At 49.9% G+C, this 13955-nt stretch overlaps 1 protein-coding gene across 1 annotated transcript in view; it reads left to right on the top strand.

Annotated features, from left to right (window-relative positions):
- Positions 1-4972: 4972 nt before the first annotated feature.
- The window catches only part of VPS16 (VPS16 core subunit of CORVET and HOPS complexes), a 34239-nt gene continuing 25256 nt past the window's right edge, over positions 4973-13955 (top strand). Inside the window, exons 1-2 of the mRNA XM_065405770.1 lie at positions 4973-4993; positions 5972-6032. Coding sequence (XP_065261842.1) covers positions 4973-4993; positions 5972-6032 — 82 coding nt within the window. The remainder of the gene's footprint in view (positions 4994-5971; positions 6033-13955) is intronic.

Raw genomic sequence — 13955 nt, 5'->3', positions numbered from 1 at the left:
ATTAGTTACCTATTTACCTCATTAGCTTTTGTCAATTAGTTGCCATGGTATTTCTGTAACATCCCCACTGCTGACACCTGTAAGTTTAGGTTATACATATTCCTTAGACTCATCTTCAACTGTCAATAACCTTATAACTGCCCTTAATTCATGGCTTCCTGTCACCTGCCCATCAGTTCCTCATGCCAAACTAATCCTAAATCCTAATTAGTTATGCTCAGCAAACTACCTTATAGAACATAAGAACGGCCAGACTGGGTCAGACCAAAGGTCCATCTAGCCCAGTGTCCTGTCTGCCGACAGTGGCCAATGCCAGATGCCCCAGAGGGAATGAACAGAACAGGGAATCATCCAGTGATCCAGCCCCTGTCGCCCACATGTCTTGGGAACGTGGGATCTCTCCTTGCATTACAGCATGAATCAACCTTATAAAGAAGGCTACACCATCCTATAGAGACGGCATCTTCTCTTCCTCTTTATTTGGCTGCATAGCTCCAGCTTACTGTGAAATGCCGGAGTCTATCCAAAGACATGTCCATGAACTTGTCCATTGCGGGACTGAGATGTGACCTGCAATACTAACAGGTTTGCACTGGGTTGCATGAAACGAGACAGAAGCCCTCTCAAACTCTCCACCACCAGCCACAGCTTTCAGGAAAATATCCCGAGTGTAGACAGGGCTAAACCAAGAGCAAGTTTTTCCATTAGCTTAAAAGCCACAAGTGGGACACAACAGTTACCTTTAGGTCTCCCTGCCTCCAGGCAAGGGTCATTTGGGCTCATCCAAGATGGAAGAGGGTTTGGTTTGTTAAGTTTTTAAACCCTTCTCTGAACTGGCACCAAAGCAGAGGAGAGCACCCCCCCACCTCCCCCAGGCCTGCAGCTAGCACTATCCAGCCAGTCACTAACAGCCAGGAAGTGCCCACCCAAGAGTCACTATTGTGATCAACTGTGAAGATATCTGGAAGTGTAGAGGAAAGTGAAGCAATTACCTCCAATGTGTCCAAGTTCCAGGGCAAACTGCATTGGTGCAGGGCCAGAGCTCGGGCCTTCTGCTAGTATTTACAGACCAAACCAGCAGCCCACAGGAAATCAGTGTTTGGTCTCCATTAGGTGACCAATCACATGGGGTTATTCAGGGATTAAAGGGACATCAATCAGAAAACCAAATCCCATCTCTACCTGAAACCTTTCTGCCTGCTGCTGTTACAAAGGACACCAGCAACGAGGTCTCAGCTCAAAGTTCACAAAATAACTCCCACTGGCGCCCGCAGCAGCGTTCCCCCCTGTGGGAGCCCTACCATGGCCAGGGCCGGAGATCACTAGAGGGGAGAGGAAAACAGGTGAGTTTTCCCCCCTCTGACCGAGTTTTTTCATGTGCTTTGTGCTCGGTTTGTGTGGGTCTGTCCCACAGCAACAAAAGGAGGGTGAAGGGTTGTCACCCAAAATTGCAGGTGCGGGTGGGAGAGGAAGGGGACGCTCAGGGGGGAGAGAATCTTTTAGGGGAGGGGGAACTGGCTAATTCCAGCGGTGCCCCTTTAACCCGAGCCATGGGCTCCAAGCAGAGGGGGGCAGCGCCTCTTCCAGCTCCCCCCGGGAGCGCAGAGCCCAGGAAATACCTGGACGTTTAACAAGACAAAGCCCTTTGAAAAGCAGCGCTGGGTAAACCTGCCGGGGGCGCCCAGGACTCGGGGGTGGGGGGGAATTGAATGCAAAGAGCTCACCCAGCGGGGGGGTATTTAGCACCCACTTAGCAGCGCGACACGGCGGCGAGCGAGTCTGGCCTCGCAGCCGGGGAGACGCCCCCCTCCTGGCTGCCTCCGCCTGCAGCTACCCGGGCCCATTTACCCAGCCGGGCGGCTCAACCCCAGCCCCAAACAGCCCCCCTGCAGGTCCGCAGCCCAGCCCCGAGCGCAGGGGATCTCCCCGGGCTGGAGGGAAGCGCAGGCGGCGAGTGACAGCCCCTGTTACCGGGAGCCCGGTCCCGTCGCCCGGCGCGACCCCGCTGCAGCCCCCGGGGCGCGAGCCCCGTTACCCCGCGTCCACACCAGGCGGGGGGTCGTGGCCGTGTTCCGGTCCCCGTACCTGCTCCCCAGCGCCGAGCCCGCCTGCTCGCGGGGCGCATGGCTGGGCACCCAGCCCGGCCGTCCCGCGTCCTGCTCGGCTACCTGCGTCTGGCCGGGCTCGGCTCCCTCCCGCCTTCATACTCCACTGCCCCGCCCCGCCCCGCACGACCCGGGGGGGCCACAGGCTGCTGCTGCTGCAGAGGAGAAGACTCTCGGGCCAGCCGCAGTGCGGAGTAGGGGGGGGCTGCTGGTGCTGGGGGGGGGCACACAGGTCAGCTGGAGCGAGACCCCCCTCGGGGGCTGGAAAGCCTGAGCAGGAGCCTGACATAAGGGGGGGGGGGGCACACGGCTGCGTCTCCCTGCGAGAAGGCGGGGGCAGTGGGGGCCAGCGCATGGGGACTGGATCTAGGGGGGCTGCCGGCCGCACCCCCTGGCTGGAAGCGGTTTCCATCCCATGCAGGGTTTGCAGTTTGGTTCAATGGCTCTCAGCCCCCCTGGGCCAGCGCGTGCGGGGCTCCGGGGCTGCGCTAGGCCAGAGCAGCTGGAAGCAGGTTCCAGCAGAGGGGGGACAGCGGACGGTGCAGACAGGCGGCACGACCCCTGAGCCAGCCAGTCCCTCTCCCCGGCCTGGTACCTGTGCTCTGAAAAAGGGAAAGGCCCCATCTTGTCCCATTCCCCACCCCCCATAACCAGCCAGTCCCCACCCTGGGGCTGGATCAGAACCGACACCCCCCAGAAAGGCCATGTCCCATTCCCTGCCCTTCACCCCCAACCAGCCAGTCCCCTGCCTCAGGGCCAGATGGGAGCTGACACCCCCCAGAGGGGTAAGGCCCCGTGTCCCATTCCCACCCCATAACCAGCCAGTGCCCATCATGGGGCAGGATCAGAGCTAATGCCCCCAAGAGGGGAGAGGCCCCTTTCTCTGCCCCCTGAGACAGCCCGTGCCCTGCCCTGTGGCCAGATCAGAGCTGGTGCCCCCTAGAGGGGAAAGACCCTGTGTCCCATTCCCACCCCCCATAACCAGCCAGATCCCCACCCTGGGGCCAGATCAGAGCCAGCATCCCCTAGAGGGGAAAGACCCTGTGTTCCATTCCCTACCACCCTAAGCCAGCCTGTCCCCCTGCCTTGAGGACAGATTGGAGTCTGTGCCCCATAGAGAGGAAAGGCCCCCTATCCCCTCCCTGCCCCTGAGCCAGCCAGTTTTAAAGCCAGATTAGAATGGGGCATTAGAAATTATGAAAGGCCCCATATCCCATTCCACAGCCCAGCCCTGCATTTCTTGTCCTTTGTTAAATAAAGGAACCCTTTCAGAGCCTACAGCTCCGGGGCCATTAGCCATGAGCCCAGCTGACCCAGAGATGAGCCCTGTGCCATGCCACCAGACTGTTTGCCTTAGCAAACCAAATCACTTAATCAAAAGCACCCTGCTCTGCAGAAAGGGGTATAAATGCCCTCCCTCCTCCTGCTCCTGTTGTTTGTGAGATATATGGAGTGGAGAAAGCCTTATCAGAGCTTCCAATGCTGGTTAGCTGGGAAGCAGAAAGAATTCAAGGCCGTCCAAAAATAAATCCAGATAGGACACGCTAGGTCTGGGGTAGTGTAGATTCACAGTAAGCGCACAAGCTGGCTGGAGACAACACACACACACACACATTATACTGTTTTGACCGGGGTGCCCACTATTGGGGAACAATTATCAAGGCCCTAAAATAAAACACCCCTCAAAATGCAACAGGTAAACTTACTAACAAGATTTCTTTTACTAATTTACAAGTGTGATGCTAGAACTTTAAGTAAAAGTCCCCTGAAAATCCATGTTTGAAAGAGATAAGAAATGTTGACATTAAAGGGTTAGCGTGTTCTCCATAACTTCCCCAGTCAAATAAAACTGAGTTCTGATAACAGAGACACTGAATGAAGATATTGAACTATAAAGATTGTTGACCTGAATTTTATGGGTTAGTTGTTATGGCTCGCCACTGATTGCAGCTGACCAGAAGATTTATAGGTTCTTGTCCAATTCAGACTACAGGGTCCGAGAACTCAGAGTTCTGGTCATTCTATTACAGATTTAAAAGTCACTATCATTGAACAAAAAAACTTCAGAAACAGACTTCAAAGAGAAACAGCAGAACTAAAATTCCTTTGCAAATTTAACACCATTAATCTGGGCTTGAATAGGGACTGGGAGTGGCTGGCTCATTACAGAAGCAGCTTTTCCTCTCCTGGAATTGACACCTCCTCATCTATTATTGGGAGTGGACGACATCCACCCTGATTGAATTGGCCCTGTCAACCCTGGTTCTCCACCTGCGAAGTAACTCCCTGCTCTCCATGTGTCAGTATAGAATGCCTGCATCTGTAACTTTCACTCTATGCATCCGAAGAAGTGAGGTTTTTACCCACGAAAGCTTATGCCCAAATAAATCTGTTAGTCTTTAAGGTGCCACCAGACTCCTTGTTGTTTTTATATTGGGAGAGGACTCTCGGGGTCCTTGGCAAAAACACTTACCATGAGGACAATACCAAATTGATAAAAGCTTTATTGAGATTAACAAAAGAATAATAAATGCAATTAAACTTATAACTGTGAAACAGTAAAAGAATTCCAAAACTCCTGGTGGTAACATTCCTATTATAAGTACCTTAACCTAACATACTGGGCCGCCGAGAGCGGGTTCGGGCCCCGGTGAAAAAAAATTTTCGGGCCCCCCAGCAAGGGCGGACCGGCTAAACAGCCAGGGAAACCTGGCCCTGGGCCCCCTTCTGGACCGCCGGGCCCTGGTAATTTGTACTGGCTTCCCCCCCCCCCCCCCTCGTCGGCCCTGCATACTCACACCCTTCCTTGAGGACCCGGTAATAGGAGGTGAAGGACCAGACTTACTCCTGGCATGCCCGATAACACGATGGTGCTGGCTTCCCCAATGGTTAGGAACGTTGAGCTGATGGAAGATAGAATGACAGGTAGATAAAAAGATAGTCTATAGAATATAGGAGAACAAAGAAAAGAAAAAGCTCTCCATGATATCCTTACATGGTATTTTATAGGATCCTGATGCTATGTAATTCAGGCCCAACCTATTATACCCAAATCTTATTTCCATACCCTAAGAAATGTATGGGGGCCCTTCTCCTATAGGTTAGTGGATTATGACATTTGCTCTGTACATATTAATAAGGATTATCTCACTCCAAAAACTGCCAACCTAGGCTCTCTTGGCGACTTCCAGGTTGGTGGTGTGCCCTGCGGTTACTAACACCGGATAAACTGTTCAGTGTTGTGTATAGTTCCTCCCTTTGGTTCCCCAAAGTTCAGGGACCATTCCTATCTGTGCCAAAGGTTGCCACTCTTTATGCTGCCTTAATCTTAACTGATCATACTTTTAGCTATTTGCTGATCTTACTGGATACAGGCCCATAGGCTTCTTGCGTTTCAGCAAAACTTATTCTATGTATAATTATTAGGAACAGGGCCGGCTCCAGGCACCAGCCGAGCAAGCTCGTGCTTGGGGCGGCAGATTTCAAAGGGCGGCATTCCGCCCAATCCTTTTTTTTTTTTTGGTTTTGTTTTGTTTTGCGCTTCACCGCTTTGGCCGCCCCTGCAGGTTTTTTCTTTTTGGTTTACTGCTCCCGCCGCCCTGTAGGGGGCGGAGGAGGGGAGCGCCCTGCATCAAGCCCGGTAGGGCAGCCCGCGTCCTTCCCTGCCTGCCGAACGGAGCGGCGCGGAGCCCTCCCAGCAGGCGGCGCAGCGGGAGGGGCCGCGTGGCAAGCGCCCCGCTTAAGGAAGCTCTGGCCGCCCCCCTTCTCTCTCCCCCCCCCACCCCGCTAGCCGGGGTGCGCACTCCGCTGCCCGGGATCGGCAGGGCCGGGAGTCCCCCTGCACCCACGCTCCCACCGCCCCGCAGGTATTTTTTTGTTTGTTTTTATTTTTTCTTTCCTTCGCCTCTCCGGCAGGCGGGCCAGTTTGTCGTCCCCCCTGCCCGCCGCTCCAGGCGGGGGCAAGTTTGTTCCCCCCCCCTTTGCTGCTCCGGCCGGCCGGTTTGTTCTCCCCCCCCCCCCCCCCCCCCCCCGCTGCTCCGGCTGGCCGGGCGTTTTTTGCTTTGGGTGGCAAAAAAGCCAGAGCCGGCCCTGATTAGGAAACATATCATATGCCTCAACACCTCCTAATTTCATAGGAATTAATACTGATAAAATATAAGAATCATATATGAGATGGATTAATTCAGAAAGAGAAACATATTATTTGATACGACTGGCTGGATTAGTAGGATATAACAGCTAGTGAAATAGTCCTATGGGCTACAAGATGAAGAATTGCTAAACGATAAAGTGAAGAGTTTTCTTACTTTAATAGTCTCTAATTATGGAGAGTCCTTTCCAGCCACAGGAAATCTAACCCCACGTCTCCAATGACGCCTGGGTGCAGTGCCCTGTTCACTGCCCGGACCTTTGTGCATTCTGCGGCCCTCGTCCCTGGATTTCCCTGTGTGGGGAAATAGAACAGGGGGGCCTTCTTTTCGATAGCCAGAGCTTTGAATCTGTGGGCCCCGAAATAAACCCTCCAACAGAGATCTGTTATGCTGACGGCCTTTACACAGAGTAGGGCAGGCCTAAAGCCTAAGCAAGACTGAACAACACGATTCTCTGCCAGACTCGGTCAAGGGTAATGACCAGAGGGGGGGGGGGGGGGGGGAGGAAAGAAAAACACAGAACAATGCTAAAAGCTACAGCAAGAAACTGCTTTAGCAACATAATAACCGCAACTTTATGAAACCGCTCGAAAAACAGAATATCCGCTTAAATTAAGAAATTGTTTTTGCAAAGAGTTAATCATCCTTGCTGCTACAGCTATTTGCAACATTTTCCAATTCCAGCTATCTGCAAAATTAACCAATCATGGCTCTTCTTTAAGCGTCCCATGGTAACCCCCCTTAACCCTTCACCGAAAACCCCCAGAAAATAACATGTGCCTTGCCGAGAAATGTACCCAAACTGGTGCCAAGCGCCCCTCTACCAAAATAAACACCCACTTCTCGGAAAATAATGAGGAAGGTGCCGGGGGGCTGACCCCAACCCCAGTTCCTCAACTCATGACTGACCCCAACCCCAGTTTCTTAACTCATGACCGACTCATGACTAACCCCAACCCTAGTTCCTCAACTCATGACTGACCCCAACCCCAGTTTCTTAACTCATGACGTATTGTTTGTACTTTGCTTGCAGTTTAATGAAATAAAAACCCGCCTGTGTGCGGTGCTCGGGGTGTCCGTTTTCGAACTGTACCCCAAACGCGTTTGGTATGTATTGCAATAAAGGCCTCAGGCTCTGAGTCTGTGAACTAAAATCACTGCGTGGGTGATTCTTTCCACGACACCTGCCTGTGTGCATGTCAGCCTAGGGTCTCAGTTTAAAGCCAAACAAAAACTTTGTGCTGGTTACTGCCCTTGTAAACCATGCAATGCAACGGTTTCACTAGAAGATCCAGCTTTTATCCCTCCTATGAACCTGGCCCTACTGTCCACAAGAAACAAAGATTCCGTGGCTGCTTAAAAATGTCAAGAGCAACAACTCCCCTAGTTCTGGGGAAATCTGAGCCGCAGGAGGCCTGGCTTCTCTGCAACAGCAAATCCCATAACCCAAAGGAATGGAAACAAGGGTTTGGAATAGTTCATTCCTCCCTAGGGGATGGGGTGTCACTTGCTCTGTTAGAGGGTGTCTGCAGCTCGGCTCCCACCGGATCTCATAGACTTTATGGCCAGAAGGAATCATCATGATCATCTATTCTAGTCTGACTTCCTGCACCTCGCAGGCCACAGAACCTCACCTACCCACTCCTGTAACAGACCCCTGACCTCTGGCTGAGTCACTGGCGTCCTCAAAGCATGAGTTAAAGACTTCGAGTTACAGAGAATCCACCATTAACACTAGTTTAAACCTTCAAGTGACGCGTGCCCCATGTTGCAGCAGAGGAAAGCGAAAAAACCCCAGGGTCTCTGCCAATCTGACCCGGGGGGAAATTAAAAACATTAGAATGGCCAGCCTGGGTCAGACCAAAGGTCCATCTAGCCCAGTATCCTGTCTTCTGACAGTGGCCAATGCCAGATGCCCCAGAGGGAATGAACAGAACAAGAAATCATCAAGTGATCCGTCCCCAGTCTCCCATTCCCAGCTTCTGGCAAACAGAGGCTAGGGACACCATCCCTGTCCATCCTGGCTAACAGCCATTGATGGACCTATCCTCCATGAACTTATCTAGTTCTTTTTTGAACCCTATTATAGTCTTGGCCTTCACAACATCCTCCGGCAAGGAGTTCCACAGGTTGACTGTGCGTTATGTGAAGAAATGCTTCCTTTTGTTTGTTTTAAACCTGCTGCCTATTAATTTCATTGGGTGACCCCTAGTTCTTGTGTTATGAGACAGAGTAAATAACACTTCCTTATTTACTTTCTCTACACCAGTCATGATTTTATAGACCTCTATCATATCCCCCCTTAGTCGTCTCTTTTCCAACCTGAAAAGTCCCAGTCTTATTAATCTCTTCTCATACAGAATCATTTTTGTTGTCCTTTTCTGAACCTTTTCCAATTCCAATATATCTTTTTTGAGATGGGGTGACCAGATCTACATGCAGTATTCAAGATGTGGGCGTACCAGGGATTTATGTAGAGGCAATATGATATTTTCTGTCTTATTATCTATCCCTTTCTTAATGATTCCCAACATTCTGTTTGCTTTTTTGAGGCCGCTGCACATTGAGTGGATGTTTTCAGAGAACTATTCACAATGACTCTAAGATCTTTCTTGAGTGGCAACAGCTAATTTAGACCCCGTCATTTTATATGTATAGTTGGGATTATGTTTTCCAATGTGCATTACTTTGCATTGATCAACATTGAATTTCATCTGCCATTTTGTTGCCCAGTCACTCAGTTTGAAAAGATCCTTTTGTAGCTCTTTGCAGTCTGCCTGGGACTTAACTATCTTGAGTAGTTTTTTATCTCCATATATTTACTGGGGGGAGGGATAGCTCAGTGGATTGAGTATTGGCTTGCTAAACCCAGGGTTGTGAGTTTAATCCTTGAGGGGGGCCACTTAGGGATCAGGGCAAAATCAGTACTTGGTCCTGCTAGTGAAGGCAGCGGGCTAGACTCAATGACCTTTTAGGGTCCCTTCTAGTTCTAGGAGATAGGTATATCTCCATATGTAAATTATCATCTGCAAATTTTGCCACCTCACTGTTTACCCCTTTTTCCAGATTATTTATGAATATGTTGAATAGGACTGGTCCCAGTACAGACCCCTGGGGGACACCACTATTTACCTCTCTCCTGTCTGAAAACTGACCATTTATACCTATCCTTTGTTTCCTATCTTTTAACCACTTACCAATCCATGAGAGGACCTTCCCTCTTATCCCATGACAGCTTACTCTGCTTAAGAGCCTTTGGTGAGGGACCTTGTCAAAGGCTTTCTGAAAATCTAAGTATACTATATCCACTGGATCCCCCTGTCCACATGCTTGTTGACCCCCTCAAAGAATTCTAGTAGATTGGTGAGGCATGATTTCCCTTTACAAAAACCATGTTGACTCTTCCCCAACAAATTATGTTCATCTATGTGTCTGACAATTTTGTTCTTTCCTATAGTTTCAACCAGTTTGGCCAGTACTGAAGTCAGGCTTACCAGCCTGTAATTGCCGGGGTCACCTCTGGAGCCCTTTTTAAAAATTGGTGTCATATTAGCTGTCCTCCAGTCATTTGGTACAGAAGCTGATTTAAATGATAGGTTACAGACTACAGTTAGTAGTTCTGCAATTTCACATTTGAGTTTCTTCAGAACTCTTGGATGATACCATCTGGTCCTAGTGACTTATTACTGTTTAGTTTACCAGTTTGTTCCAAAACCTCCTCTAATGATACATCAATCTGGGACAGTTCCTCAGATTTGTCACCTAAAAAGAATGGCTCAGGTGTGGGAATCTCCCTCACATCCTCAACCGTGAAGACCGATGCAAAGAATTCATTTAGTTTCTCTGCAATAATTATATTATGGTCACTATTACCAAGCAGTCCAGCTATAGTCACCTCTTGGACCAGATCCTGTTCTCCACTTAGGACTGAATCTAGAGTTGTCTCTCCTCTTGTGGGTTCCAGGACTGGCTGCTCCAAGAAGGAGTCGTTTAAGATGTCAAGAAACTTTATCTCTGCATCCCATCCTGAGGTAACATGTACCCAGTCAATATGGGGACAGTTGAAATCCCCCATTATTATTGAGTTTTTTATTTTAATAGTCTCTCTAAGCATTTCACAGTGACGATCACCTTCCTGGTCAGGTGGTCGGTAATATATCCCTACTGCTATATTATTATTATTAGAGCATGGAATTACTATCCATAGAGACTCTATGGTACAGTTTGGTTCATTTAAGATTTTTACTTCATTTGATTCTACACTTTCTTTCACATGTAGTGCCACTCCCCCACCAGCACAACCTGTTCCTTCCCAACCCAAAATATGGCGATCAGTTAGACCCTGAGCATGTGGGCAAGACCCACCAGGCAGACACTTGGGAAAGAATTTTCTATAGTAACACAGAGCCCTCCCCATCTAGTGTCCTGTCTCTGGCTGTTGGAGATATTTGCTGCTGGCAGACGCAGATCGGCTACATGCCATTGTAGGCAGTCCCATCATATCACCCCATCCATAAATTTATCAAGCTCAATCTTGAAGCCGGTTATGTTTTCGTCCCCACTGCTCCCTTTGGGAGGCTGTTCCAGAACTTCACTCCTCTGATGGTTAGAAACCTTCGCCTAATTTCAAGCCTAAACTTGTTGATGGCCAGTTTATAGCCATTGGTTCTTGTGTCCACATTGGTACTTAACTTAACTAAGGGTATGTCTACCCGACGAAATTAGGTCGATTTTATAGAAGTTGATTTTTAGAAATCGATTTTATACAGTCGATTGCGTATATCCCCACTAAGCGCATTAAGTCTGCAGAGTGCATCCTCACTACAGTGGCTAGCATCAACTTACGGAGTGGTGCACTGTGGATAGCTATCCCACAGTTCCCACAGTCTCCGCTGCCCATTGGAATTCTGGATTAAGCTCCCAATGCCTGATGGGGCAAAAACATTGTTGCGGGTGGTTTTGGGTACATGTCGTCAGTCGCCCCTCCCTCCATGAAAGCAATGGCAGACAATTGTTTCGTGCCTTTTTTCCTGGGTTACCCGTGCAGACGCCATACCAACATTCCCATTGTTATTGCTACTTGCTGTGTGCTCCATAATATCTGTGAGAGTAAGGGGGAGACATTTATGGCTGTGGAGATGATGGAAGAGGGGGACATGCATCAGGGCCCCAGTGGGGCCCTGGGTGATCGCCACTTCCCATCACCCAACACAGATGTAATGAGGCTGAGTAGTGTCCGCAAAAGAGAAACGTAACAACTAATTATTCCTCAAAGAAGGCTTTTAATGATTTATGACTATAAAGGCAACACAGACAGAATAAGAGGAGAAAAATTAAAGACCAGCACTGAATTAAGATTAATATAAATGGCAGGTTATACTGAAGAGAAGCACAAGTGCATACAAAGCTATCATTACTCATTAATTAGTCAACCTTGCATGTACTGTACCAGTTCCCAGTAAGCACAAATTCATATGCAATATTGATACATTGATTAACTATATTCCACTAACTACCTATAACCTTATTTAACAACTTATAAACTCCTACTGACTTTTATTATAGAACTGAATGGCAAATTATACTGAAGACAAGCACAGCGACATGCAAAGCTATTATTGTTTACAAACTACTAGCTTCACCGGCGCTGTACCCATTCTCAGCAAAGCACAAGAATATAGATAGTTGTTATATATTGATTAACTATTTCCTATGACCATTTCTAAGCAACTTACTACTATTTTTAAACAATTTACTACTATAATTCAACTATAGCATTAATACAGACTTAAGATTAACCATCTCAAGCGCAACCAGACTTCTTTACTCCAAAACCTTACCCTGCCTTTTTCCGAGAATACGTTACCCTTCAGTCGACTGTCTTCCGTACTGGCCAGGTACAGATAGTCGGCGAAGTGCAAGTCCCTTCGGTTCAGGGGGGGCGGATCAGCCCAATCAAAGAGAGAACTCTCTGAGGACAAGACACACACACACACACAACTGCGTCTTTGCACCTCTTTATACATTATCTGTTGGCCGTGTTCCAAAACAGGTCAACCAATTAAGGTGGCCAAATGTTTTAATGTGGTATGTTGCGGTTGTTTTGATCTTATGAACTCTGCACCTGTGCCCAGCTCATCTTTTCTTTATGCGGCCTGTTGTCCTAATTGTGGTCAATTTGCTAGACTCAAACGTTCGAGTCAGCCTAAAGAAGTATCTGGTTGCAGTGCATAGTAACCACAAGTCCGTATCTACTTTTACAGAGCTTCCTTTTTGCTTAACCGTAGTCTATAAAGCTTCCTAGCTAGATTTTGCTTATGCTTGCAGGATTTTATTGTGCTCGCTTTTTACAACTTCTGGAAGGTTGAGGCCTGACACTGCCAGCCCTCATGCTTGACAAGACTTATGCACATTAATCACAATGGTGAGGTGGGAGGTTGAGGCAAATCACCTGGCATCCGATTTCAGTCAGACACCAGGACGATTAGAAGAGCACAGCAAGGCGCGCTGCGCATCAGAGAGGCTTTGAAAACCAGTTTCATGACTGGCCAGGCTTTGGTGTGACAGTTGTGTGTGTTCCTGCTTGATGCACACACTCTGGAGTGGAGTGGCTGTGTGCCCGGAGCCTTCCCCGCCCCGTTTTTGGCATCTGGGTGAGGAGGCTATGGAACATGGGGAGGAGGGTAGGCGGTTATACAGTGGATGCAGCAGAGGTCTGTGCTCTTGTTGGCTTTCCTGCAGCCCCAACAGACACTTTATCATGTCCGTTTGCTCCCCCATTAGCCTCAGCATCGCGTCCTGCCTCTGCTCTTCGTGCTCACTTAATTGTTTCCTGGCCTCTGCCACCAAATGCCTCCATGCATTAAGCTGTGCCCTATCAGTGCGGGAGGATTGCATGAGCTCGGAAAACATGTCATCGCGAGTGCGTTTTTTTGCCTTCTAATCTGCGATAACCTCAGGGACGGAGATGATGGGGGAGCGTAGAAACATTCTGCGCTCTACAATTCTGGGGGGACTGCATGGTCACATGTGCTGCTGAGTGCTACTGAGTTCGCCACACTGACTAGGGTGACCAGATGTCCCGATAAAATCGGTACTGTCCCGATATTTAACCCTTTGTCCCGTGTCCCGATCAATGTACGATTTGTCCTGATATTTGGGTAAGGAGGCGAGTGAGACGCTGACCCTGTGCAGCCAATTGCAGCCAAGCTCCTCCCTCCTTGCCTCTTTCTCCCCCCTTCACCCCAGCGCGCCGCATTCCCACTCCTCCCCCCCTCCAGTGCTTCCCGCCGCCTAACAGCTGTTTGGCGGCGCTTAGCACTTTCCAGGAGGGAGGGGGGAGGAGCGGGGACGCGGCACGCTCGGGGAGGAGATGGAGAAGAGGCAGGGCAGGGGCGGGGACTTGGGCGAAGGGGGTGGAATGGGGGCGGGGCGAGGGCGGTGCAGAGGCAGGGGGTGGGCGAGCACCCACCCGGCAGAGGGGAAGTCGGCACCGTAGGGGTGAGTGGCGGGTGGGGGGGGTGAAGAGGCGAGCAGCAGGCGGGCGAGCGAGCGGTGGGTGGGGGACTGACGAGGGACGCAGCAAGCCAGCGGCAGGCTGGGGGATGAGGAAGGGTGTATGGGGGGGGGGGCGAGCGGGACCTGGGGCAGAGTGGGGGCGGAGCCTGGGAGGAGCGGGGGTGGACTGTGTGCGGGGATG

The sequence above is a fragment of the Emys orbicularis genome, chromosome 5 (genome assembly GCF_028017835.1).
Source record: "Emys orbicularis isolate rEmyOrb1 chromosome 5, rEmyOrb1.hap1, whole genome shotgun sequence".
Taxonomy (NCBI): domain Eukaryota; kingdom Metazoa; phylum Chordata; order Testudines; family Emydidae; genus Emys; species Emys orbicularis.
Note: the sequence above shows the minus strand (reverse complement) of the source record. Positions and strands in the feature narration are given on the sequence as shown.